Source organism: Osmerus mordax, chromosome 22, assembly GCF_038355195.1.
Source record: "Osmerus mordax isolate fOsmMor3 chromosome 22, fOsmMor3.pri, whole genome shotgun sequence".
NCBI classification, from domain to species: domain Eukaryota; kingdom Metazoa; phylum Chordata; class Actinopteri; order Osmeriformes; family Osmeridae; genus Osmerus; species Osmerus mordax.
In genome coordinates this window covers 1,167,322-1,194,202 of record NC_090071.1, presented here as the reverse complement: position 1 = coordinate 1,194,202, position 26,881 = coordinate 1,167,322, and the positions used below count along the sequence as shown (strand labels likewise).

Here is a 26,881-nt window from a genome sequence, read left to right as displayed (position 1 = left end):
TTCCATGTGCAGTTAGACTCGCAGAAGCCAGTGGACTACAATGCTACAGCTTCTGCTGTTGTTGCATGAGAACTGTGTGTGTGTGTGTTTCATTGTGTGCGTGTGTGTGTTTGTGTGAGTTTTTGCATGTATGTGTGTGTAATGTGTGTGTTTGTGTAAGTGTGTAATGCAGAGTGTGTGTGTAATGTGTGTATAATGCGTGTGTGTTTTCTCTATCTGTCTACATTGTATTTCTGAGTGTCTGTTTGTGCTTGAGTGTCTCGACGTGGGGATACTGTATGGATGCATTTATGGGCGTGTGGGTGTTTTATGTTTGTGTGTGTGTGTACCAGTGTGTGTGTGTGTACATGAAGCAGAGACACATTGGAATCACACAGGCTCACACTACAGTCCTCTAGCGCTGTGTTTCACATCTCCTCATCGCCACAGACTACAACTGACAGGAGCCATGAGTCCCTTCATTACGCTCATAACGTATCATTTTACATCTTTATCTGAAAGCCTCTAATAGACGCTCAAAGACTTAACAAAGACCAGAATAGGAGGCGGTTGAAGGGGATCTTCTGAAAGCCTAATACAGCCTCCTCACCCTTCATTTTATTTATCCAGACACAGACTTTTCCTGAAACGCTTAAACGAAGTGAGGAAGCTTCGCGGCCTGGCTCAGCCTCTCCCTCGGGGACGATAGAAAGAAATTAGCCCGACAGTTTCTATCAGTCTGTAATGTTTACCATTAAAGAAGCTGCTTTCTCCTTCCTCCAATCACTCACTGGGGCTTCCTGTGAGCCCGTGGGACTTGTGTCGTGGGGATGTAAGGATGAGGGATTCTGACGTACAGGACAAGAGACAGTTGTCAGCCTCTTGCGACCGTGTTTCTGGATTTCTCCTGTCTGGATCTTCTGACGGAGGCCTCTTCAAAGCACATCCAGGCAGGGTTGGCATCTTTTAGCAAATATGTTAAGTGTTGTCTTTTGTGATCTCTGTTAGCAAAGAGGAGCTGGACCCCCAGGGAGCTGGGCAAATAGAACACATCCCTCTCTGAGTCTCCGTCTCTCTGAGTGTCTCTCTCTGAGTCTCTCTCTCTGAGTCTCTCTCTGAGTCTCTCTCTGAGTCTCTCTCTGAGTCTCTCTCTGAGTCTCCGTCTCTCTGAGTGTCTCTCTCTCTGAGTCTCTCTCTCTGAGTCTCTCTCTGAGTCTCTCTCTGAGTCTCTCTCTGAGTCTCCGTCTCTCTGAGTCTCTCTCTCTGAGTCTCCGTCTCTCTGAGTCTCTCTCTCTGAGTCTCCGTCTCTCTGAGTGTCTCTCTCTCTGAGTGTCTCTCTCTGAGTCTCTCTCTCTGAGTCTCCGTCTCTCTGAGTGTCTCTCTCTGAGTCTCCGTCTCTCTGAGTCTCTCTCTCTGAGTCTCCGTCTCTCTGAGTCTCTCTCTCTGAGTCTCCGTCTCTCTGAGTGTCTCTCTCTGAGTGTCTCTCTCTGAGTCTCTCTCTCTGAGTGTCTCTCTCTCTGTCTCTCTCTGAGTGTCTCTCTGAGTCTCTCTCTCTCTCTCTCTCTCTCTCTCTCTCTCTCTCTCTCTCTCTCTCTCTCTCTCTCTCTGAGTGTGTCTCTCTCTGTGTCTTACTCATTTTGTTGCCCTCTCCTCTTTCTTTCCATACCTATCTATCTCCTTCTTAGCTATCCCCCGAGCGATCCATCTCTCCCCCTCTTCTCTCTCATCCCCTCCCTCTGTCTCCGCTCCCCCTGTTCTCCCTCTCTCCTAGACAGCCAGAGTGTTTGTGGCAGCAGACTGGCTAGTCTTTGTCTGTCTCGTAGCATGTCTACTGACAACTCTCTCTCACTGATCTAAGTTTGAGGCGCAGGAACAGCGAACAGCCCGTCGTGACGGTTACCGCGAGACGGGAGAGGAACGAGCACCACTCCTGAAATCCTTGACATCCTGTACCCTCCTTCCTTTCTCTCCTCCTCCTCCTCCCCTCACTCAGAAAGCAGCCTGGCCTTCTGTAATATACATGTTAGTTTGTCTTTGTTTAGAAGCAGTTTAGTTGACATGCTGTCTGGGTTGATATGTTTGTGCTGTGTTATGATGACAGTCTTTGCCACGTGTTTGTAGCATGCTTCAGCTGAGAGGGCTCAGGTATGTGACACGATGGCTGGAGCTCAGGGGTGGAGAATGGGACCGTAAACCGAGAGGTCAGAGGTTCAAATCCCCCCGGTACTTTGCTTTGGATGGAAGTGTCTAAATGCACACATTCAAGTCGGAAACCATGTGACCATAGTCTCTGTACCAGGGGCCTGATGCTAAGCTTACACGATCTGTCTGCAGTGTGGAAGATACAGCAACCAAACTTCTGATTCAAGATCGTTTCAGCAGAGCAGACATTTTCCCCTCAGATTGTATCTCCCCCCCCCTCTCCCCACAGTCTAAAGAGGACATTCAACTCTGATCACTCAAACGTCCAAATTGGAATTAAAAGTATTAACTTCGCCCTGTGGATTTTGGAGTCCTTAAACTGTTTGAAGTTCCTCTTTTTACGTCATGCACCTTGATCAAATCAAATCTTTTTCTTCTTTTTCTAAGCAATGCGTTGCCCATTTGGAATTTTAAACGGATAGATTTCACCCTGTGTGTTCTCCTCCTATCTCCGCTGCTCCTTCATTTCTCCTCTCTCACATATTTAAACAGTTGACTGACTCAACGGGGGAAAAGTTAAATATGCTAAAGACTTGATTTAAGCGTCCTCTCTGCACAGCCCGCTTCATTAGACCCCAACAGACACCAGCCCCAGATTATCCTGTACATTGAGTTTTCATACAGGGCCTCGACGATTTAATTAAGTTATTGCCGTGAAAGTCTTAAGTTAAATAGCACATTGATATGCATAGTGGCCGAAGTTCATTTGTCTGGCGATGAGGAAAGTGCTTGAAGAAAGACTGCCTTAAAAAAACCTGTTTAAAGACTTTGGTGGAGAGAGAGGCTGTCTTTCATGTGTTAGTCTGCCTGTGTGATCAGAGGGCGTGTGTAACTCAGGAGCAGGGAGAGAGGCAGGGGAGGCAGGGCTGGTGGAGAGAGAGGCAGGGCTGGTGGAGAGAGAGGCAGTGCAGAGAGGCAGGGCAGAGAGGCAGAGAGTTCTGCCATCTGGAGGAGGAGAGCATCTCCAGTCCAGTAAGTCACTGTTCAGCATATTCCTTTATCCAGGACTGCAAACCTGCACGTGTGTGTGTGTAAGAGAGAGCCTGTGTGTGTGTGTGTGTGGGAGCCTGTGTGTGTGTGTGTTAATTTGGCAAGAGAAAGTATATGTGTCTGTGTGTGGTACACACGCGTTTAGGTGTGCGTCTATTTGCCCCAGTGTGTGTGTGTGTGCACGCGTGTGTGTGTGACAGCTTGGCAGGCTGCCAGGGGTTGGACACAAAGGACCTTGAGTGGCTGGGCGTGCTGTTGGCCGGGCAGCCTGTGGCCGTCTGCAGCACACGGCACAGGGACACAGGACACGCGGACAGACAGGAGACACGGAGCCTTCTGGAAGCGTGCGCATAGTCAGACTGAGCTGCAGGAAAGCAGAGGAGGCCACCCTGCTGAGAGAGAGGGAGAGGGGGGGAGGGAGGGAGGGATAGGGAGGGAGGGAGGGAGGGAGGGAGGGAGGGAGGGAGGGAGGGAGGGAGGGAGGGAGGGAGGGAGGGAGGGAGGGAGGGAGGGAGGGAGGGAGGGAGGGAGGGAGGGAGGGAGATAGAGAGAGAGAGGGAGAGAGAGGGAGAGGGGGGGAGGGAGGGGAGGGAGAGATAGAGAGAGGGAGAGGGGGGAGGGAGGGGGAGAGATAGAGAGAGGGAGAGGGAGAGAGAGGGGGGAGGGAGGGAGGGGGAGAGAGAGAGTAAGTGTGAGAGAAAGACAGAGAAAGAGAGTGAGGGAGCAAAGAGAGAAAGAGAGAGAGAGAGAGAGAGAGAGAGAGAGAGAGAGAAAACACGAGGTGCAAGTTTCTGTTAGCCGCATCCCTAGAGTCTATGATATCTATTTATCTCTGATATATAAAAAAATCTTTAAAAATCTAAATGTGTGTGTATGGGTTGGCTGCTGCAGGGTCTGTTTTCTCTCCTGGCGCTGGGGTGGAGGGATACGCTGTGTGTGGTGGTGAGGTGTCGGTTGCCAGGTTTGGCCAGGTGGATGGACACATAGAGGAGACTGTGCTAATGATGGCATGGACTGAATAATGAGGCTCTCCACTCCCCGCGCTGCGCTGCCTCTTAAACCTGCTTCCATGCATTATCTATAAAGGAGAGGCTTGCATGGTATTGACTTTTGAGTAGGTGTCTGATTGTCGGTGGTTGGTTGAGTTTCAGGTCAAGTAGGCCGACTCTGTTGCTAGTAGATGTACCTTTGTCTGAGTGTTGTGATTAGCAACAGAAAATCATACTTGTCTGCATCAATACCGTCATCTTGGGTTGTTTTAGTAAAGACATTTTGCGGGATGTGTGTGTGGTTAGGGTTAGTGTGTGAGGTGTGTGGAGTGTTGTCATTGTGTGTGTATTGTGTGTGTGGTGTGTGTGTGGTCTGTGGTGTGTGTGTGTGGCGTGTGTGTGGTGTGTGTCTGTGTGTGGCGGGTTGGGTGTAAGTGAATATCCTACTACCTCCTCACACTGTTGAACAGCAAAACTTGGCCATCCTCTACCCCACGCCCGGCGACATGCATTTATCCTTTTAGCCACCGAGTCCTCTCAGCCAATGAGAGCCCTGGGAGGTCCAGATGACATGGTTACTAATGTGTGCTTTGGATAAAGGAGTGGCATTGTGTCCACCAAAACTCATAAAGCACTCTGTATGATTCAGCCATTGTCCTCAAATCGGTTTGCTTTTCACCAAGAACTCACATCTCGCTGCAGCTTAAGCTCTTTTGAGGCCGTCAGTGACAGATTCAAGTTCCTCTTTTGTTCGATTCGGGGAAGCTGCCAAGAGGGGGATGCAGAATACTGTCGGACTGGGACGGAGGTGGGGGGGGGTGGAGGGAGAGGGGGAGGGCATTGCCAACTGAGACTATTGAACTGAGTGAATGGGCCTTTCATATTTAAGGAGAATTACCCCAGATGCCATATTGTTGGCTCAACAACACTAAAGGCTCCCAACAAGGCTGGGATTGTAACTGAAAAATATAGCTAGTGCTGACAGATAGGGACCCTAGAAAAGTTGAAAAATTATCATCCGGTCAGACCGCTGTTGCTTGCATTTATCTTCAAATATGGCGGTTCAGCTGTTTTATTGTGCATTTATATCGTCATCACAAAACACCTAAAACTTGTTGCTCTTCCTAGAGCTGATATGATGCCCCATACACCTTTGCCCAACCTTTGAATGCTGGATGTTTAATAATATTTTATTAATAATCTTTCTCAGCACAATTATTCTCCTTCTTAGCTATAGCTCAATTTACGTCATGCTAAATGTTTGTCCTAACGTCATTGGCTGCAAACAGCTGAAATAATAGGAGTTTCCAACAGAAGTTACTGCAGCACACACAAAAAAACTGGCAAGGAGAGCATTAGTCCACTGTCGTCTGTCTGTCCCTCTACAGTGTCCTCCCTGTCTGCAGTTAGCGAGCGAGGTCTGCGCGCAGATTATCATGTCATCCCCCAGACTCGGTCACACATGCACGGAGTGTTAATCACGGCGGGAATCTGCGTCTGAAAGGCTGATCAAATTTATTGTTTGGCTACCCGGGACAGTAATGGGTGTTTAATTACTCAATAAAAGCGTTTTTATAGATTCCAGGCCTCCTGCTAGCTGGCAAATGGTATTGATCTGGCTGGGGGCGCAATGTGATACCGGTGAAGGAGAATTAGAGACACTCACCCGCCAGTGCTTTCTCATTCATTAGTAGCGTGAACCGGCGAGGCAGTTTAAAATATAGCATGGTTTAGAGAGATCTCTGGGAAGGACTCATCTTTTATGTACATTCAGGTGCTTCTTACTGTTGTGTTTTGTATGTCGATGTTGGCCTTGGGTTCCGCCCAGCCGACTCCTGCATGTGTGTCTGTGTAAAAGCCTAAACTGTGTCTGCCTGTGTAAGCCGACTGCATTCCCTCCCTCTGTTCTGTAATTTGATTAAATCCTGTCTTCCCGTAAGGTTATATTCTTCTTTTTTTCAATCCCACCACAGATTATAGCAGTGTGAATTAAACATAGGAAGGACTATAGAAAATGGTGAATAGGAGATTAGAAAAATCATCTCTTTTCTATGTGATGGACTGGTCTCTCTCTCTCTCTGTGTATGTGAGTGTATTTGTTGTGAATGAGTGTTTGTGTGTGTGTTCTGTTATCCAGCTTCATCACTATATTAGATGGAGACAATACAGTCTACAGCTTTTGTTTCTATATTTCATTGTCATTTAGCAGTTAGTTTAGTTTCTAGATTCTAAAAGCTATCCTCAGTCTCCTGTCTAATGAGAGTAATGCAACAGCCTTGTTCACTAATCAAGAACAATACGTCTTCTAACAAATAATTAACCGCGGTGATCAGCTTTTTAACTGTCTTTAGTCTGTCAACAATGTCAAGTACTGTGAAACCTAGTCCAGGTCTTTGTGAGAAAACTATATTTGACTCTGGAAGCATCTGGAACGTAGGACGTGAGAGACTGAGAGCCTCTCGCAACTCAGTTGAACCTCTGTCATCCACAACAGAAGCTTTGTTTTATCCAGAAACTACAGTTTGTGGGTCGATGACGTGGGAGTCAGATGGCTGAGTGGTTAGGGAATCGGGCTGGTAATCAGAAGGTTGCTAGTTCGGTTCCCGGCTATGCCAACCAAAATGACGTTGTGTCCTTTGGCAAGGCACTTCACCCTACTTGCCTCTGGGGGAATGTCCCTGTACTTACTGTAAGTCGCTCTGGATAAGAGCGTCTGCTAAATGACTAAATGTAGATGAAGGGACGTCGTGGTGCCCATCTGAGAGGTCCTGGCCTCGGGGCCCCGGCTCGCTGTGGACAGACGTCAGGGGCCAGAGCGTGCGTGTCATGTGACTGGTAACAGTGCATGTCCAAACAGGAAGTGTGATTTGTCGCGTGATTTGTCGAGAGGGATCCGTGGAATCGGTTTGAAAACGTCCGGGGTACTTCCTGAACTCTGAACACAAACACACCTTCCTACACACTCACACACACTCCCACCCCACACACACATGCATGCACACAGCTGCCTGCGTGTGCTGTGAACCAGTGAGGTATATAATCAGAATTTGCAAGGGGACAGGTCTATTGGTTAAGGTATCAATTGGCTGCCTGTCCACACCATTAGGCTAACATGGTGGAGAGGCAGGGAGAAGAGGTGGAGAGGGAAATGTAGTTTGTTCTTTTAGATGCTGAACGCATAATCTCTAGAATATCAGTTGTTGTTTTTCCTTCTCTTCCTCTCCCCCTCTCCCCTCCCGCCTCTCTCTCTGCCTCTCCCCTCCCGCCTCTCTCTCTGCCTCTCCCCTCCCGCCTCTCTCTCTGCCTCTCCCCTCCCGCCTCTCTCTCTGCCTCTCCCCTCCTTTCTCCCTCTCTCCCTCCACCAGTGCTTGGCTGTTCTCTGTGGATGAGTTCTTGAGGGGATATTGCTTTGAGGAAAGTGGTTGTGTGTTGTGTTTGTGTGTGTATGAGGGAGGGTGGCAAGCGTGTGTAAGAGTGTGTGTGTATGTGAGAGAGAGAGAGCGAGAGAGATAGAGACAGAGAGGCAGAGAGATTGAGAGAGAGAGCGAGAGAGATAGAGAGTTAGACAGACAGAGAGAGAGATAAAGATAGATAAAGAGAGAGAGAGAGACAGAGAGAGCGAGAGAGAGAGAGAGAGAGAGAGAGAGAGAGAGAGAGAGAGACAGAGAGACAGAGAGAGCATCCTACTCTCTGGGTTAGTGACTCTTAAAGAAGTGGAGCAGGAGGGTGGAGCAGGAGGGTGGAGCAGGAGGGTGGAGCTAAACTAGGGTTGGGGACCACATGTATACTTTTTACACACGCGCACACACACGCGTACAAACACAATAACAAAATGTCATTTAAAAGTGCTAGACTTTTCAAATTTTTGCTTAATGCACTTGTTTCAAACAATGTGTGTGGCTGTGTATTACATGTGTGTTTGTATCATGGTTTATATGTATCTTATAGGATAACTGTGATGCTAGGAAGGCTCCAGTTTGCAGCTCTGGTGTAGATAACTGTACAAGTAAATGTGATTACAATAGAAAAATCAATATATGGTGACACACTTCTGGTTGATGTCACCTGAGTCGGGTGTGTGCGTGTGTGTGTGCGTGTGTGTGCACAGGCCTGCATTTAGTGTATGTTTGTGCATGCCTGCTTGCATGCGCACTTACGTGTGTGTGTGTGTGTGTGTGTGTGTGTGTGTGTGTGTGTGTGTGTGTGTGTGTGTGTGTGAGAATGTGTGCATTCGGTGTGTGTGAGAAAGAGTGTGTGTGTGTGTATCACCTCAGTCATACGAGAGCAGGCCCAGGCTGTTAACTGGACAGCGTCTGCTGTCAGCCTTTCTCTCTAACTCTATTAGGGATATTATTGATTGCTCATTATTACTGTTCCCTGAAAGATGAGCCTCCCTTATGACCACATTAAACATGCTCTCTCTCCCACTCTCTCCAGCTGCCGCCAGCCCACCGCAACCTAGCGCGTCTCTCCTCAGAGAGACCACATCAAAGAGCTAGACGTTTTGTCATCTACCCAGATATTTTGTTTTACCGTTTGATTTGCTCTGCAGACCGTTTTTGGTGTGTATGTGTTTTGTTTTTTTTACATACAGGGGAATCGCTTATGCCTCTCATGCCTCAGAAAATGGTGATGAGTGACTGAGACTGTGTGCGAATTTGGTAGTTTCCGTGTTTTATCCACAACTATGAGGTGACGAAACTTGAGAGAGTTGTTTCTCACTTAGCCCAGATTAGAAGAGTGAACCCCCTCCCAGCAGACTGTAACACACCCTGCGCATGGGAGGAGGTCCCAGGAGGGGCCACATGACCCCCCAATCCTGGGAAAAATAAGATTTGCCCCCCCCCCCCTGTTTAAAGTAATTTCAATATTAATAATACGCAATGAAGGCACTTGTGCTGATTATAGACACATAATAAGCGTTTTTAAGTTTAATGTAGGCGATGTGTTACAGCGAAACTTTTGGTGTCCTCCAGGAACATCTCTTGAGAAAACTTCTATGTAATATCAGATTTCCGCCCCCGACACACACACACACAGCGTTAATTGGAAGGACTGGATTATGTTTTCTGTGATTGTTTATAGAATGACAGGCTGTCCGTGTGTGTTCTCAGATGAGCACTGAATCACAACCGACGCCAGCGTACAGAGCGATGCCTCTCTCCACGGGACCAAACACTTGCTGCTTCTGATAAAACTTTGGAAGCGAGTGCTCGGTCAGAACCTGCAGAGGCCGTCTCCGTGTCCCCTCACCGTCGTTATGAATAATTCAGCAGAATCGACTGCGTCAGTTGAGTGTAAGAAGCTGATGATACACTAGCTTGGTATTCAGCACCACAAACTTACTGGATGTCCTCACAGAGACAAACTGATCTAACTCTGACTCCAGCAGTGTGTGTGTGCGCGTGCCTGTGTGTGCGTGTGTGTGTGTCTAGGCCTGTCCCTGTGTGTTTAAGTCTCCTAGACAGCAGACTTGAGAGTTGTAGTGAGAATCTCTTGCCCCCTCGACACATCCAGCTCAGACTCAATGCCACAGATCGATCGGTGTATTGATTCACTGTTTGAGTGTTTAGACAACCTGTGCGAATTCCAGCATAATGAAATCTAGACTGTAGTCACAGCAGAGGTATGTGTCCAAGTGTAATTGATCTTAGAAATAGTCTACATGTTAATATATGCATTCGTTTTTTAAACACTTTTCTTTGCAGTAGCTTTTGAATTTTTGCCTGATCATTTTCTGGCACCCTGGGTCACCATATCCCCTGTATGTGCACACACACACACACACAAACACACAGGACAAACGTGTTTCCTAAACAGCAGATATGTGCTGGTTGGGTTGAAGCCAACAGGACCAGGTTTCAAGTGCTTCCTCGTGTTTAGGAGGGTGTGGATGATTCTGAGTGGATGATCCTGAGTGGATGATCCTGTGTGCAGGAGGTATGGGTAGGAGTTCTGTCAGAAGTTCAACAGGCCAGACATAACCTGGCTGTGGTAGCTTCTAATCTCTGTCAACTCCTGTTTGGAAGAGAGCTGTTGAAGTCCGTCTCCGACTAGCTAGCATGGCTGGCTCTCTCTCTGCTAGCATGGCTGGCTCTCTCTCTGCTAGCATGGCTGGCTCTCTCTCTGCTAGCATGGCTGGCTCTCTCTCTGCTAGCATGGCTGGCTCTCTCTCTGCTAGCATGGCTGGCTCTCTCTCTGCTAGCATGGCTGGCTCTCTCTCTGCTAGCATGGCTGGCTCTCTCTCTCTGCTAGCATGGCTGGCTCTCTCTCTGCTAGCATGGCTGGCTCTCTCTCTGCTAGCATGGCTGGCTCTCTCTCTGCTAGCATGGCTGGCTCTCTCTCTGCTAGCATGGCTGGCTCTCTCTCTGCTAGCATGGCTGGCTCTCTCTCTGCTAGCATGGCTGGCTCTCTCTCTGCTAGCATGGCTGGCTCTCTCTCTCTGCTAGCATGGCTGGCTTTGTCTCTCTGCTCTTGTCATCATTTAACAAGCTATAGTTAGCGCTAGCTAACCCCTTGACAGGGAACTCTTCCATTTCACAACACGACTGCTGTTTTAGACAGTATTCTCACACACACAAACTCATTCGCAGATGGAGTCACTTTGATAGTCACGCCTGGGCTGGCTGTCTGCATGGAAGTCATGAGTCACACACACACACACACACACACACACAGTTACACACACACACTCACACACACACACACACTCACACACACACACACACTCACACACACACACTCACAGTTACACACACACTTAGACGCTAGTGACAACAAACATGGTGATGCATCATTGGTCATCTGCTGGTGTTTCTAATGACTGGAGATGGAATCAGGATGGTGTCCATTCATCCAGCCCTCTTCTAAAGCCTGCATCCCTTCCTGACTGCTGCCCTGGAGAGGGACAAGACTGCCTGTGGGTGTGTGTTTGTGTGTTAGTGTGTTTGTTAGTGTGTGTGTGTGTGTGTGTGTGTGTGTCAGGTGGCTGAGCGGTGAGGGAGTCGGGCTAGTAATCCGAAGGTTGCCAGTTCGATTCCCGGTCATGCCAACTGACGTTGTGTCCTTGGGCAAGCACTTCACCCTACTTGCCTCGGGGGAATGTCCCTGTACTTACTGTAAGTCGCTCTGGATAAGAGCGTCTGCTAAATGACTAAATGTAAATGTGTTGTGTGTGGTCGTTCCTGCGTATATGGATATTTCCACAAAGAAAAAAGAATATCAGTTTTAACTGCAATTCGATTCCCCAGATCAATATTTTGGCACCTGACATTATAAGCTCTGAAGTGCTATTCGCGGAATGAGATTTGTGAATTTGTTACTGTTTCTCCTCTTACTCCAACTGTAAGTGCAACCTCCTACGCCGGCGTTTTTGTTGTGCTTGTTCACGTTGTGTGGATATTCTCAGAGAGGCGCATTAGAATAATGAGGGAGCATTCTCCTCCACAGAGACTCTTACCGCTGTCGCAGTAACGACCCCTGAATAGTTGTTTTGGATTCAGCCATCAAAGTCTCTCCAAGCACAGGATAGATAGGTACTTCCAGAAATGAGTCACTTGAAAATGATCATCGCCACGCCGTATAAGATAATGGATAACCATTACACTCCATGTTCTCTACCTCCTCACCCACACAACGCCTGCTCTTGAAATATGATGCATCTACTGTGCTTAGTGAGCACTTAATGTCCGAAAGCACCGTGTTTGTCGTGATTTACAACCGCGCCGGCGGAGGAGTGCGTCGTCGGCGTATAGTGGTGTGTCTCGCTCGTTCACTCAATAATTATCTCATTTTATTTACGCAGACAGACAGTTTTAGTTGAGGTGAGAGGCTGAAGCACTATTATCTGCCTGGCCGCTCTCCTGGATAAACCCTCAGCAGTCCCCCCCCTCACCCCCCCTCTCCCTCTCCCTCACCCCCCCCCCCCCCCCCTCCTCCCCGCCGAATGACGTCCTTCATGTCGAGGACTTTTCAAAGTTTCGCCGATCGGCGGCTCTCCAAGGAAAGCATCCTCGAAACAACCTGTACGTTGTCACATGAAGAGAAAGAGAAAGAGAAAGAGAAAGAAAGAGAGAGAGAGAGAGAGAGAGAGAAAGAGAGAGAGAGAGAGAGAGAGAAAGAGAGAGAGAGAGAGAGAGAGAGAAGAGAGAGAGAGAGAGAGAGAGAGAGAGAGAGAGAGAGAAGGAGAGAGAGAGAGAGAGAGTAAGAGTTAAAAATACTGGTTCAACATGGTGACTCTCCTCTGCTGGTAACCCAATCAATGTGGTTCTCTTAAAGGATTAGGCCGCCTTGCAGAAATCTATTTTAATTACAAGACACACAGGTAAACAAAGTGGAGGTGGTCTGCAGATATGGATCCGGGTGTACGGGGTATATCAATACCACCTAGCCCCCCGTTAACCCCGGGACAACCTACAGAACGGCCCTCTCCACGACACCACGGAGAACGTGTTGTCACGGCGACCCGCCGGACAGGTCCGAGAGGGAATGCCGATGAGGCCCGCTGAGATCAGTCCAGACACCTTGTTTTACTGCCTGGTCTGAGAGCCAGCGGAGCAGAGCATGTACTGGGGGGTTTCTGTGTGTGTGTGAGTGTGTGTTTAGAGAGGAGCAGGTAGATAGAGGTCATTTAGCCAGCTGAGGATCACACCAGCAGCGCAAAGCATCATGGGTGTTTCTAGCGGAGCCAGCAGAACGGCCTTCCTGACGGACAGCGGAGATGGCATTACAGATGAATGCCAGGCTCATGTGTAATGGTTCCTCAACGCCACTCTCCTCTCACCACCCCTCGGAATATCTCTCAATTTCCTCCCCGACTGCCAAGAGAAGACATGCTCAGTTTCCTTGATCTGGAGCATTTAACTGCGCCCTGCTATTTAACCCAGATGTCTATTAGTTTGCCCAGTAAAAAAAAAAAAAACAGGGTCAATGCATTCTATCCGATGGTGTTTAGTCAGACAGCATCTTTCCAGTGTAATGAAGAGCTAAATTGCTTGATTCCTACATTAACAAACAAATGTGGGCAAACACATTTCTAAATGTCACATTGAGGTATTTTCATAGCTGATATCCCTCACCTCAAACTGTAATGGTTGGAAATTATAACAAAAAGTAAGAGTAAATCCAAATGTAGTATTCCAAATAAATACCTAATTCAAGCTGTCAAGATGTTCTGATATTGTCAATCAGATACAATTCTTAAATTTCCAGCAGGGTTGTCATGATGTTGATCGCCTCAGTCAGAACAGTCTTTGTTAAAATGACAGCACGTCGCCTCTTTCAACTTGTGTTTAAAGCAGGGAAGTTTTCTAGTCGTTGTCTGCGCCTTTTAACTCGCTCTGCCGGCCGCTGTCTTTGTTGTTGTTTCCTCGCCGTCTCGTTGTTGTCATGGTGCTGCGGAACAGCGGTGGGGCTCAAAATGCTTCAAAGAGCGCAAGTCTTCCTCAGGTTGTTGTTGTGTTATTATTGTTTTCCAGAAGAGACAAAGAAAGCAGTCATCAACGTTTTCACAAAGACAACGAAATGGAATTTGTCATCGTTTCAAAAGCGTTTTTTCCTGCTTAAATTTGGGTCTGGTTCACACCGGGTCTGAGGGCTTTCGTGACGAGGAGATCCAACACAAGTCACTCTGCTTATAGGTTCTTTCTGTCTTGCAGGTTTTAACTCGCTCCTCTAAGACTCTAAGGTCTACTTCAAAGCTACATTTACATATGAATATATCACCAAAACAAAATACTTCAAATACAACTTCCTTTCGTAGTCTTTGAGGTTTAAACCCTGATTATTTAGTCCACATTGGCTAAATCATCTGGAGGTGTTAAGGAAGCGTTGTGATGCGTGGCCAGACACACTGTGTACTGTAGTGCTACTGTGTAGTTACACACGACCATGAATCCAGTTAAGCTTTTTCGTTGGAACTAGTGAAGTAGTCATAGTTATAATCAACGCGCTGACTTCTGCATTAGATAAACAGCAGCAGTCTTGAATTCATTTGACCGAGTTAAATTGATGTCGGTACTATCAAGACTTCTTTTCAGGGACCCTAAAGCTGTATTTGTGTGGCTTCAGCCAATTAACCAAAACACTGGAACAATTTTTATTGCAGTGTTTGACACCGGTTCATGACTAATTACTTAATTAATTGCATTTTAGAGGACTTAATCACATTATTTGACACTGTAGGTAGTGTGCCAATACAGTGTAGCCTGTGGCTTAGTCTCTGTGTCAGTGAGGCTTCTCATTAACGAGCTAGTCCCGGGGTTGTTCCACACATACGCACACACACACACACACACACACGATGGATGTTAACATACCTACCTACCCAAACACACACACATATGCGTGCACAAACACGCACGCACTCAGTCACACACTGTTCCTCTGTCTACATGACTGATGTTTGAGGTTAAGTGATGCCCTCTGGTCTATTTGACAAGGATTTGAATAACAGGCTGGGAAGATTTCCCCATTGAATAGGAAATTGGTCCGATATGATAAAGTTATCACTTGTCAAACTGTTCCCGACATCAATCTAGACCATCTCGCACACTGCGTTGTAGACCAGCCACCACTGATGACCTCCACAGTTTGTTGTGTAAACGGGTTTCCCAGGCACAGATGCAGAATGTTTATCCAGACGTCTGCGTTTCGAATGCACCCTTCTAAATCCGTCTTTTGAAGCGTGTGTGTACAGATCTTAATTATGACATCACAGGAATCTGTGATGTGCTTGTCCGTGTGTGTGTGTGTGTGTTCATGTTGAATCTCAGAGCAGAAATGCTTTAAAGAGCTCATTAGCTTGGTGCGAAGACATGTTTACTTCAGTGTGTATCAGGCAGCTGGGCAGTGCAGACAGAGCAGGCTGTAATGAGAGTGATTAGCAGCGCTCCGGCTCAGTCCGGAGGGGGAGGCCCTCACTGCTTTTAGGACGGGGGGGTGAGCGACGATGGATGACTCTGTGGACGAGTGAGCCATCTGACACACACACGCTCACACACACACACACGCTCACACACACGCTCACACACGCTCACACACACGCTTGCTCACACACACACAGATGGAGAGAGACTTACTGCGTCTCACATGAGAGGGCTGGTGCCATCCACACCAGCCCTGAGAGAACAAGCCCATCATCTCCTGCTCTGTCTCCGCAGGACCACCCTACCGGTCCTGGAGAAACCCAGAGGTCAAAACATGGGAGTTCAAAGCATCTGCCCTCATCGGAATAACGTAGTGTAATCATTACTACCTTATTTAAATAGTGCAAGTTATCATTTGGCCTGCATTTACATAGCGATGCTAATCACTTTGGCCAGCTGGTAACCTCATTGTAGATGGAGAATTGAATGGAGCCTGACAATCTTTTAAATATGCTAGTTTTTACTGCTGATGGAAACACTGGTGTGGTGCTATATACCTTTTCTCTTGTTTTATTGGACTTCAGATAAATGCTTTCTCTCTCTCTCTTCCCTTCCTCTCCCTCTCTCTCTCTCTCTCTCTTCCCTTCCTCTCCCCCCCCCAGTACCCCAGCCAACCCCTGACTTTATCTAGCGGAGCCTCTCTCTTTCTCTCTCAATCCTTACTTTCACTCTCACCCAACATGTTTCTTTCTGTTTAAAAGCTGACATCTGATTGACACTACCCCTAGCACACAGTAGTACACAGCACAAAGACCAAAGTACACTCTAGTACACAGCAGTAGGACCCTAGTACACACTAGTACACAGCAGTAGGACCCTAGTACACACTAGTACACCCTAGTACACACTAGTACACTCTAGTACACAGCAGTAGGACCGTAGTACACACTAGTACACCCTAGTACACACTAGTACACTCTAGTACACTCTAGTACACAGCAGTAGGACCGTAGTACACACTAGTACACACTAGTATACCCTAGTACACCCTAGTACACACTAGTACACCCTAGTACACACTAGTACACACTAGTACACACTAGTATACCCTAGTACACACTAGTACACAGCAGTAGGACCATAGTACACACTAGTACACACTAGTATACCCTAGTACACTCTAGTACACAGCAGTAGGACCATAGTACATTCTTCTCCCAGGGGCCAGGAAGGAATCTTCAGTTAATAATAGAACCTTGAGGAGACAGAGACAGGCTGAGTTATGGTAGCGAGGGGGGGGGGGGGGGGGGGGGGGGCAGAGAGAGAGAAGAAGAAAAAGATAGGGATAAAGAAAAAGAGGAGAGGGAGGGGGGAGAGAGTGAGGGGAAGGGGGTCAGATGGAAAGTGCGAGAGAAATAGAGAAAGATATAGAAAGACAGAGAGAGAGAGAAATAGAGAGAGAGAGATCAGAACTCTGTGTCCATGCAGCTGTGTTGAAAGTGACTGCAGTGACTGAAAAGAGTGTGGAGGCAGAGTGAGAAAGGGTTTCACTCAGTAGCAACACAGTGCCATTACTGCAGTGATGAAGCAGCACAAGTGTCTAGTTAGACGTCAGGGATTTTATCCTTGACTCGTGTGATGAGTTTTTACAAACTCTTGAGATGGTTGGTATATTATCTTGGTATTATTAATATCACAATCATTTTATACAATAATGTCTTTTGAAGAAGATCAATTTAACCTTGCAGCCAACATAATATGAACTACACTTACAATGCCTATGTTTTCTCTGTATTCACAGAACATTTGAAACTGTCTTCAGTCTCACACAAATGTTAACGATTCTCAAAAAGCTTTCGCACGAGAAACTGGAAAACATCCCCTTCCTACCACACACATCCACATCCCCAAACCCCTCCTCTTGCTCTCCATCCCCTCTGTTCTTCCATTCGTTCAAGCGCAACACAATAATCCAGAAATACAATATCATCAACTAATTAAAAGAGTGTCCGGTTCGGGCTGCGTTCCTGGCTCATCAGCACTGTTTCTTTATCCAGCGAGCGTCTTGGTCATTATGGGGGGAATGTGACAGGCTTGCCAGCCATAGCAAAGTTCCCCTCGGCTAAAACCTTGTAAATTAACACAATTAGCACATTGTGAGCTTGCTAATTAGCTGCTGGCGTCTGCTGGTGGCGACCGGGGGAGAGAATCAGAGAGGAGTCTGGGGAATCCCCTCGCTCTGTCACCAAACAAACACCACACATACACTTCAAGGGTGTGTTGGGTGTGTGCGCATGTGTCGGTGTGTGCGTGTGTTTGAGTGTGTGTTGGGTGTGTGTGTGCGTGTGTTTTTGTTCTGTGTGTTTGGGATGTGTGTGTGTTAAAGCCAATACCACTCATGTAAAACCACACAACAAAGCGTTGCCGTGGTGCGAGGGGGGCAGTGTTCAACAAGCCCAGCGGAGGATTTCTGACAGGAGAGACACCACATCTAAGACCGGAACAGAGACATGAAGCATACCGGTACTGCTTCTAGTGTTTGTATGTCTGCGTGTACATCTGTGTGTGTGTTTGAATGTGTATTACTGTATGTGTGTGTCAGATCTGTATCAGTGTGTGTCTACGTCAGTGAATGTATCTTTATCTGTGCGTGTGTTTGTCAGTGAGTGTGTGTGTGTGTGTGTGTGTGTGTGTGTGTGTGTGTGTGTGTGTGTGTGTGTGTGTGTGTGTGTGTGGCTGTATCCGGATGTGAGTGTGCTCACCCGTATGCATGTGTGTGTGTGTGTGTGAAATCAAACAGGGTTCAATCTGCAGTGACGCTCCTGCGATTACGCTGGCCAGCCTTTGATAGAGTCATGCTTTGATAGTGAGATGACTGTGGGTGAGTGAGTCTGTGTGTGTGTGTGTGTGTGTGTGTGTGTGTGTGTGTGTGTGTGTGTGTGTGTGTGTGTGTGTGTGTGTGTGTGTGTGTGTGTGTGTGTGTGTGTGTGTGTGTGTGTGTGTGTGTGTGTGTGTGTGTGTGTGTGTGTGTGTGTGTGTGTGTGTGTGTGTGTGTGTGTAGATGCTGTCGGGGGATTAAAGGGAACAGAGGCTCTTGAGTCTCAGAGGAAACAAAAAGATTGGTCTAGGGGAGTGAAGTGTGTGTGTGTGTGTGAGGTAGATCGAGGACGGAAGAGAGAGGGATGAAGATACGATGGGTAATGAGAGAAGATGTGCAGGAGAGAGAGAGAGAGAGAGAGAGAGAGAGAGAGGGAGAGAATCATCGGGGATAAATAAATAGAAAGCAGGAAAGGCAGAGAATGAAGGAAGGAAAAGAGCAGAAAGACAGTGAAGCCTTGAGACACATGGTGTTGCAATTCATACCCAGCTGTGACCCTTGTGTGTGTGTGTGTGTACGTGTGTTTGTGTGTGTGTCCGTCAGCGCGTCTGTGTGATGAAAGCAGCAGAGCGACGCCGGCGGGGGGAGATTGCTTTGCGGCTCTCAGTGAAGCGCGCTTTCAAACCCATCTCCGGCAGGCCAAGATGAGAGAAGGATTATAGACTGACCTGCCTTGTCTGTGTCATATTGGTCTGTGCGGGGTGCATTATTTACACCTAACCAGACCCAGTGGCCAACCAGGACCAAAGCCTCCTGTAGAGAACCTGTGTCCTTCATGTGATCTGTTCATGTGGACCACTGAGGAGAACCTAACTGCCGAGTCAGGTCCAGCGTCCAGATGACCGGACTGTAAATAATCTGAAGTTCTGGTCAGACGTGACAATGATGAATCGGCCTAAAGGGCAGTTGGCAGTTTCAATTAAAATGTTAATTCTGTCCCAAGTGTTACGTAAAAGTCACGTAAAAAGGCGATTTTTCAACAGTTGATTCATGTCATAATAATTAGGGATGTAAAATAATTTGCAATGTTTATTTAGATCAAAGCGATTTTAATACGTTTTGTTTTGCCACACAGGTTATCAATGCCGTCAGAATAGGAGATTAGCAGTTTCCGCTTTTGAGCTGGAATTGCTATTATGAATAATTTTTTCTTCAGCATGCGTTATTTTTCATCATGCCTTATTAATTTTCAGTTATTGCAGCAGTGAACTACAACAACAGAATCATATTACCTTGCATCTTTTGTCATCTGGCTAGCTGCTCTGGCTAGCTGCCCCACCCCTACACACACACACCCATACATCACTTTGAACAAAAACCAAACAAATGAATAATGATTCTGCTCTGATGGTTCGTCCTCTCGTCCGGTGTCATGGCTGACGTTCCTCCCTGTGTCTGTGTCTCCTCAGGCATTAAGATGCAGTGGACCCCAGAGCACAGCCAGTGGGCGGAGCAACACTTCGACATCTCCTCCACCACGCGCTCGCCGGCCCACAAGGCCGAGGCGTACCGGGGGCAGCTGCAGCGCGGCGCCGCCGCAACCTACCAGTACTCCTGGGCCAACGACGACATCTCGGCGCTCACCGCCTCAAACCTGCTGAAGAAATACGCTGAAAAGTACTCTGGGATACTGGAGCTGCCGTACTCCGAGGGTCTGGGCGGGGGGCGGAAGGGGGAGGGGGAGGCCTGGCAGGAGGGCGTGTACCCCATGGGGTGTGTCCCCGAGGGGTTGTCGGTGAGGAAGGGGGGCGTGGCGGCCGATGTGGGCGCGGGTCTGTGCAGCTCTCCTGGTTTGGCGTCCAGCGCCCTGACAGAGCCCAGCTACTCCAACAGCAGCTGTGGGAGCCACGCCCCCTCCGCCCTCCACCCGTCTGCCCTCGCCCCCTCTCAGGAATACGGGCCCGGCTACAGCGGCTCCTACCTCCACCCTGGCTACGGCTCCCAGACCACGGCCCCTGGCCTTCCCTCCCCGCTGCACAGCTCCAGCCTCCTGCAGCCTCCTCCTCCACCCGCTCACCCCACCCTGGTCCCCGCCTACAACGCGGGGTCCCCAAATCTCTCCAGCTACAACTACCCCCCGGCGGGTTACCCTACCCAAAGCTCGGTGGGACCTGGATACAGCCCTGGAGGGGCTCCCCCTCCCTCCTCCTACCTCCCGTCAGGCATCGCTGCCCCCACCCCCCTGCCACCCTCCTCCGCCCTCCCAGGTTACCCCTACCAGTCCCACAACCTCCCCCCCATCACCCCAACTCCGCTCAGCAGCAGCCCCGCCAACTCCCTGAAGAGGAAGGCCTTCTACATGACTGGGCAGGGAGAGATGGATTCCTCCTATGGTAATTTCGGCTACAGCCAGGCGAGGGGGGCTCCAGACAGCCCCATGTTCAGGATAGGAGACTCCAACGGCGGGGAAGGCAGCGGGTTTGACAGGAGCTCTGAGAAGTCGTCCCTGCCGTTTAATCCCCAGAAGCAGTCCATGTCCTCCGAGCAGCAGTCCAGGAAGTTCAGTGGGCAGACGTCAGGGCCCCTGACCCCTCCGTCCTACTCCTCCTCCTCCACCCTGGGGGCAGCGCGATCCGCAGACTCCCTGGCCAGCTTCGCCTCCCCCTCCCTGAGTGAGCAGGGTGCAGAGGAGCACAGGCTCCACCTCTCCCACGCCCTCTCGGCCTCCGCCTCCTCCTCCTCCAGGCCGGCCGAGGAGCAGCTGAGGAGCAGCGACCCTCACCTCCTGGACATGGTCACCTCAGAGATCCTCCAACAGGGCCCCCCGGTGGACTGGAGTGACATCGCAGGCCTGGAGCAGGCCAAGGCCACCTTGAAGGAGGAGGTGCTGTGGCCCATGCTGCGCCCTGACATGTTCAACATGGCCGCCGCCCCTCGCTGCGTGCTGCTGTTCGGGCCGAGGGGCACCGGGCGAACGTTGCTGGGCCGCTGCCTGGCCAGCCACATGGGGGCGCCGTTCCTCCAGCTCAGCGGCTCCACGCTGGCCACTAAGTGGCTGTCGGACGGGGAGAAGATCCTGCGGGCGTCCTTCCTGGTGGCACGCTGTAGACAGCCTTCCGTCCTCTTCATCAGCGAGGTGGACATGCTGCTGTCGGCCCAGCTCAGCGACGAGAGCCCCGTCACCCGGCTGAAGGCCGAACTCCTGACCCAGCTAGAGGCTCTCCTCCTGGGGCAGGCGGACGACGGCGCCGGCCAGGTCCTGGTGGTCTGCTCCACCAGCAAGCCCCAGGACATGGACGAGGGGCTGCGCAGGTACTTCGGCCGTCGGGTCCTGGTGCCGTTGCCGGATTTGTCGGCCCGGCACCAGTTGGTGAGCCAGCTCCTGTCCCAGTCCCAGCACAAGTTCTGCCTGAGCGAGGAGGAGCTGGTCCTGCTGGTCCAGCGCACAGAGGGCTTCTCTGGCCTGGACGTGGCACGGCTCTGCCAGGAGGCGCTGCTGGGCGTGCTTCACTCCTCAGCGCAGGGCATGGACATCGCGGGCATCATGCAGGGAGGCGCCATGAGGTCACTCACCTTTCAAGACTTCGACAGCGTCTTTTGCAAATTCCAGCCCAGTATATCACAGAAAGAGATCGACACGTACACTGAGTGGAACAAGATGTTCGGTTGCGGCCAGTGAACGGACTCCCGGCCTCCAGAGAGAGGCGTCGGAAGTTCTCCCGTCCGGAGGAGTCGTGTCGTGGCGGAGGGAGAGGTGGGTTGAGACCGGCCCATGAAGACCTCACAAGCTGAAGTTTGAAACCCAGAGACATGGTTTGATTGAGAAGGGTTTGGCAGGTGACGAGCTGTTGTTTCACTAGGACGCTTGCCGTCTGTAAGAGCCAGGCATTGTTTACACATTTCAAAACAGGCCCCAGAATATTCGGCCGTGTGAGTGACTGTATATATCATTCTGTTATCGTTCCTGAAAACTTTTGTTGGCTATCCAAGTGCCTGAAGTGGTGCTTTCTTATTTACATTTTTTTCTTTTTTCTTTTCCTCACAATCTACATTCATGGCATGTGCTGATAATGAAGAGCTTTAACTTTAACTGCGAGTCTGAAACTAGAAACTTGCGGTTGTCGTTGTTGGAGATGGAACGTCTTCTCCTTGACGAGGAGCAGCAGTATTCTTCTGGGGTGATAGTACTCTGGACCCCGGCCTCATCCCTTTCGATCCTCCATCTGCAAAAACAAAACAAAAAATATACTCAGGAAAGTGTTTGTGAATTGTACAGTACCTCAAGACATCGCGACAAAAGCACTATGTTCTTCTGAGAGTATTGGAGCGTGGTTTCGGACTTTGCGCTAGCTACCTGAGCAGTGTTTGACGGGGTCAAAGGGCAAGGAAATGACAATGAATGTACCAGAGTCGTTCTGGAAGGATCACGGGACTAAGTCAATAGTGAGATTTTACAGGTTTTGTTTTTATGCAGGTGCTGAAGCCAATATGTTACAGCTGACATGAACAAAGGTATACAAGTTTCATCCCTTCCACCGGTTTTATGAAACATTTCGCCCACTTTTTTTGGGGGGAGGGGAAAGGTGAAGGAAGATTGTCGTAAGAGGTGTAGTAACAGAATCAGAAATGCCCTGGCCCCAGTGTCAGTGAGGCTAAACACAGGGGAAGGTGTACGCCAGGAACAGAGAGCTCACCAAATAAAATAAAAAGCGAAAGGTGCCGTCAAAGATGTGAATTGCTTTGTATCTTCCTGTTGGGGCCTGGTACTCCGTGCTACGTTTAGGATCACATGCACCCCTGTTCTGTTCTACCTCTTCCAACGTGTCTCAACTCTCACAGGAAGCAGACCAGACTTGTCAGAGAGAGGCTTGCATTCCAAAAGCTAAAGGCTAGCTCAAGCTAACTAACCTCGCCAGATAGTTAGCTGGGGAAGCTAGCCAAGCTTTTTTTGTAATGAAGAAATGCTTTCATGTTTATTCATGATTTAGTTTGGAGGTCAAGTTGGCAGTTGGGGTTCTGTTCAGGTTTTTTGTTCCCGAAATGTGGATTGTGGGTCACTGGGGTGTTTGATTTGTGTTAAAAAAGTGGGCATGAGTGAAATTGCTAGGGGGTGGGTGTAGTTCCGTGGTGGAGCCTTTGCCTGCAAAACAAGAGGTTGCAGGTTCAAACCCGTTGGGCATAGCTCTGGATAAGAGCTTATGCTAAACACATTGTTATTACTATCATAGTTGGATATATTTTTTAACCGACTGCTGTTGTAGACCCTGCTGAACCACAAGAGTCTACAAATCAGAGAGTTGGTATTTTGTTGGGCCTTTAAAGTCCTCTCTATCTGCATGTCACTGTAAGCACATGGAAGGGTTTAATTCCTCCATTTTAACTTATGTTTAATCCTGGCTCTTAAGCTACACAAAGTATATGTACTGTGGCTTGAAGTATGTGGCCTGGTCCTATTCCAAAGTTCCTTTCTATTCCGAAAATGATTCATAGCCCATTGTGTTGCATTTGAATGTATTTAGTTTTTCCTATCTCCAGGAGATCATTTGCAAGCACTACCAAGGTGGCTTTGAAGTCCCTCTAGTCTTCTATCATATGACAGGTGCACTAAAGAAGATGCTCTATCATATTTGTGTGCATTTTTTGTTTCTTTTTTTAATCACTGGCATCACTGCAGTTTTGGTGTACTGAGATCATCTGTGCCCATGCTAATTTCCTCGATATGTGCGTTGTGAGTCATCCAATTAATGATTAAGAGCTATTTCCTTGTTTTTCGTTTCAATAGCAGCACTCGACAAGACGGAACTACCGTGTGGGTTAAGTTCTGTCTGACGTTTTAGAAAAGCGTCTAACTAGAAATATAGAAGTACAATTTCCTCTTCTCAGCCTCCAAGTCTTAAGCACAGCTTTCCTGACTTCACCTGTCTCTCTCCGTATCCCGCGGGGGGGGGGGGGCGGCGGCGGCATGTTGTCAGCCACCATCTATCCATTCATACAGCTTGAACACAGCAGCGTACTCATACAGCCCAGACGTGGAGCACTGACCGCTTCTGAGGAGCACTGACCGCTTCTGAGGATGAACTTTCTGAGCTGCAACACACAGGAATGTGCCCCCCGCCCCCCACCCGCCCCCCAAAAATCTCTGTCAGTTGTTTAAAATCCCAACACCCGATCCTTGTGAAAACTCATCCAGTGGGATCATTTAGGGAACAGACAATGGCGTCTGTGTGCGTTGACCTGCAGCCTACATGCATGTATCTGCTGCCAGTGTATCACTTCTGTACTTCACAGGCAAGATGAAAGGATATTGTGAGTGTGTGTGTGAGTGTGTGAGTGAGTGAGTGACAGTGTGTGTGTGTGTGTGTGTGTGTGTGTGTGTGTGTGTGTGTGTGTGTGTGTGTGTGTGTGTGTGTGTGTGTGTGTGTGTGTGTGTGTGTGTGTGTGTGTGTGTGTGTGTGTGTGTGTGTGTGTGTGTGTGTGTGTGTGTGAGTGAGTGAGTCCGTGTGTGTGGGAGAGAGGAGAATGGAGGGAGTGGCGTCTGAGATTGTGTGTGTGTGTCACATGTGGGTGTAAATAACGCAGGCAGCAGAGCAGGGAGGCTGTGGTGTATCAACAGGCTGACCTCAAACCAGTTTCCCAGAAGTCCCTCTGTCAGCAGAGCCTCTGGACTAAGAGCCTTGGTAACAAGAACACAGAGATGCATATCAAAACACAACGCAGACCTCCCATGTCATCTCTACTGCATGCCACAACCAAATCTGACTATCATTTGCTGCTTTCTCTAGTCTGCTTGATTTTTTTAATGAAAAACGAAAACATATAGGTAAAAAAAAGCTATTTTTTCGTTTGTTTGTTGCTTGTTTAATGTTGTTATATATTTTTTTGCATCCTTTCTGTCATTGTAGCCAGACACGGTTCTGTGGAGATTCTCTACCTCATGACTACATACTGAACATATTCACACCATCCTGAATGTCATCAAATACTAGAAAAGGAGAGAGATGACAAGGGGGGCGAGGGAGCCTGGAGAGGCTGGGTGAGGGAGCCTGGAGAGGCTGGGCGAGGGAGCCTGGAGAGGCTGGGCGAGGGAGCCTGGAGAGGCTGGTCGAGGGAGCGTAGAGAGGCTGGGCGAGGGAGCCTGGAGAGGCTGTGCAGCACATGATGTCTGTGGAGAGTCTTAAGAGTCACTGCAGTCCCAACTTCAAGGTTTCTCTAAATGCATAAACCAATGTGTCGCTTTACTCTTTGGTGATCTGTAGTCCTGCGTGTGTGAATGTGTATATACAGTGTATGGGCACACTTTTTTGTTGTTGATTGAGTGTGTGTTGGATTTTATATATCATTGGTATATATAAAACACACTTGCACAAACTTAACCAGAGTGTAATGTGTCTCTGTTGTATATATTTATATACATGAATAACTACACTACAGACACTCCACATACATGTTTGTACGTGTGAATATGTTGCCATACTTGCAGTCGACTTAAATGTATTTTCATGTAACCTGAGGTACAGACAGCAACAAGCAGTTCATTAAAGATGTTTTCTTCAAAAGAACATTTTCTTGTTGTCTTTTTTCTTAGTCAGTGTTAAAAAAAAGACACATATTTGTATTTCTGAGTCCACAGCAGTTATGGTGGGACCTTTTAAATGAAGTAATTATGAAATCTCTTTGCTTTCTTTCCTCCAGATTATCGAGACTCATCTCTGGATTGTGTTGTTTTTCTCATGCAACTTAAACTCAAATCCTGCAGCAAAAAATGTTTATAGAAATTTGACAGTCTGTTGAAATCTAATATTTCCTTTACTGAATATTTGAATACAATTTTCACAACAGACGCTTGAATTGACCCAACCTCTTGTGTGCAATAAAAATAAAAATCTCTCCTGTAGCTTCTAATAATCAGAACTAAATCATGTCATCAGGAACAACACAGATGTAGTCACATTTTAACACACCCATTCAGCTTTGTACTTGCAAAGAGAGGCAAGTATTACAACATTAAAGCCTTAATTATCTACCTCAGAGACAAAGACTTTGGATAATGTGAGTACTATTAATGTAAATTAGGTGCTTTTGCAAACCATTTTTGACTGTATCATTATACGGTTGATGGTAAAGTGTAGGAAGCTGCCATATAATTATCTGTGGAATCTCACATGCTTTGCCGAGGTTACAGTGCATGGAGTACAGCTCATCACTCCCCTGTGTGGTTCTATGTTCTCCTGTGTGGTTCTGTGTTCTCCTGTGTGGTTCTATGTTCTCCTGTGTGGTTCTGTGTTCTCCTGTGTGGTTCTATGTTCTCCTGTGTGGTTCTATGTTTTTCCTGTGTGGTTCTATGTTCTCCTGTGTGGTTCTGTGTTCTCCTGTGTGGTTCTATGTTCTCCTGTGTGGTTCTATGTTCTCCTGTGTGGTTCTGTGTTCTCCTGCTCCTGTGTGGTTCTGGGTTCTCCTGCTCCTGTGGTTGAGGAGTCTTCGTCTGCTGCTTGTGATTTCACGTCTCGGAAGTCCTTGGAACATCGGCTCAGTTCTGCTGGTCGCTCTCCTCTCCTCCACTCTCCTCCCCTCTCCTCTCCTGTTGAACTATTCTTTACAGGTGTGTGTGGATGCCTTGTGTGATTTTCTTTCTGTATAAAAACATGAGGGTGTGTGTGGGGGGGGGGGATCTCTGCAGGTCACGTTTTTCTGTCTCTCTGGTCTCTCAGTGTATCATCATCTGATCAATCACTCTGATATTGATCTGATCAGGATGTGTTGGTGTTTGTGAAGGGTCGCACTAGATGTGGACAAACGTTTGTTTGTTTTTTGGAGGGAAGGTAGGGGTCTACTGTGTCATTAGCAAAATGTTTGAAGAGCTAGTTTGGGATCCAAATTGGTGCATATGTACACACTTGGGAGGCTTTCAATCAAACCATGGTGGTCGTGTGTGTGTGTGCGTGTGTGTGTGCGTGCGTGTGTGTGTGTGTGCGTGTGTGTGTGCGCGTGTATGTGCATGTGTGTGTGTGTGTGGTGCAGAGGGGTTTTGCCCTCGTCAG

The 26,881-nt window shown here is 48.3% G+C and overlaps 1 protein-coding gene across 1 annotated transcript; it reads left to right on the top strand.

The window, feature by feature from the left end:
- Window positions 1-19,317: 19,317 nt before the first annotated feature.
- Window positions 19,318-21,522, top strand: LOC136966362 (fidgetin-like). Its single transcript, XM_067260860.1, has one exon. The coding sequence runs from the start codon at window positions 19,321-19,323 to the stop codon at window positions 21,520-21,522; it is 2,202 nt and encodes a 733-aa protein (XP_067116961.1). The 5' UTR covers window positions 19,318-19,320.
- Window positions 21,523-26,881: the final 5,359 nt, after the last annotated feature.

What these genes read in the sequence shown, in the direction of transcription:
- LOC136966362 (XM_067260860.1), top strand. Translation starts at nt 19,321, where the DNA reads ATGCAGTGGACCCCAGAGCACAGCCAGTGGGCGGAGCAACACTTCGAC.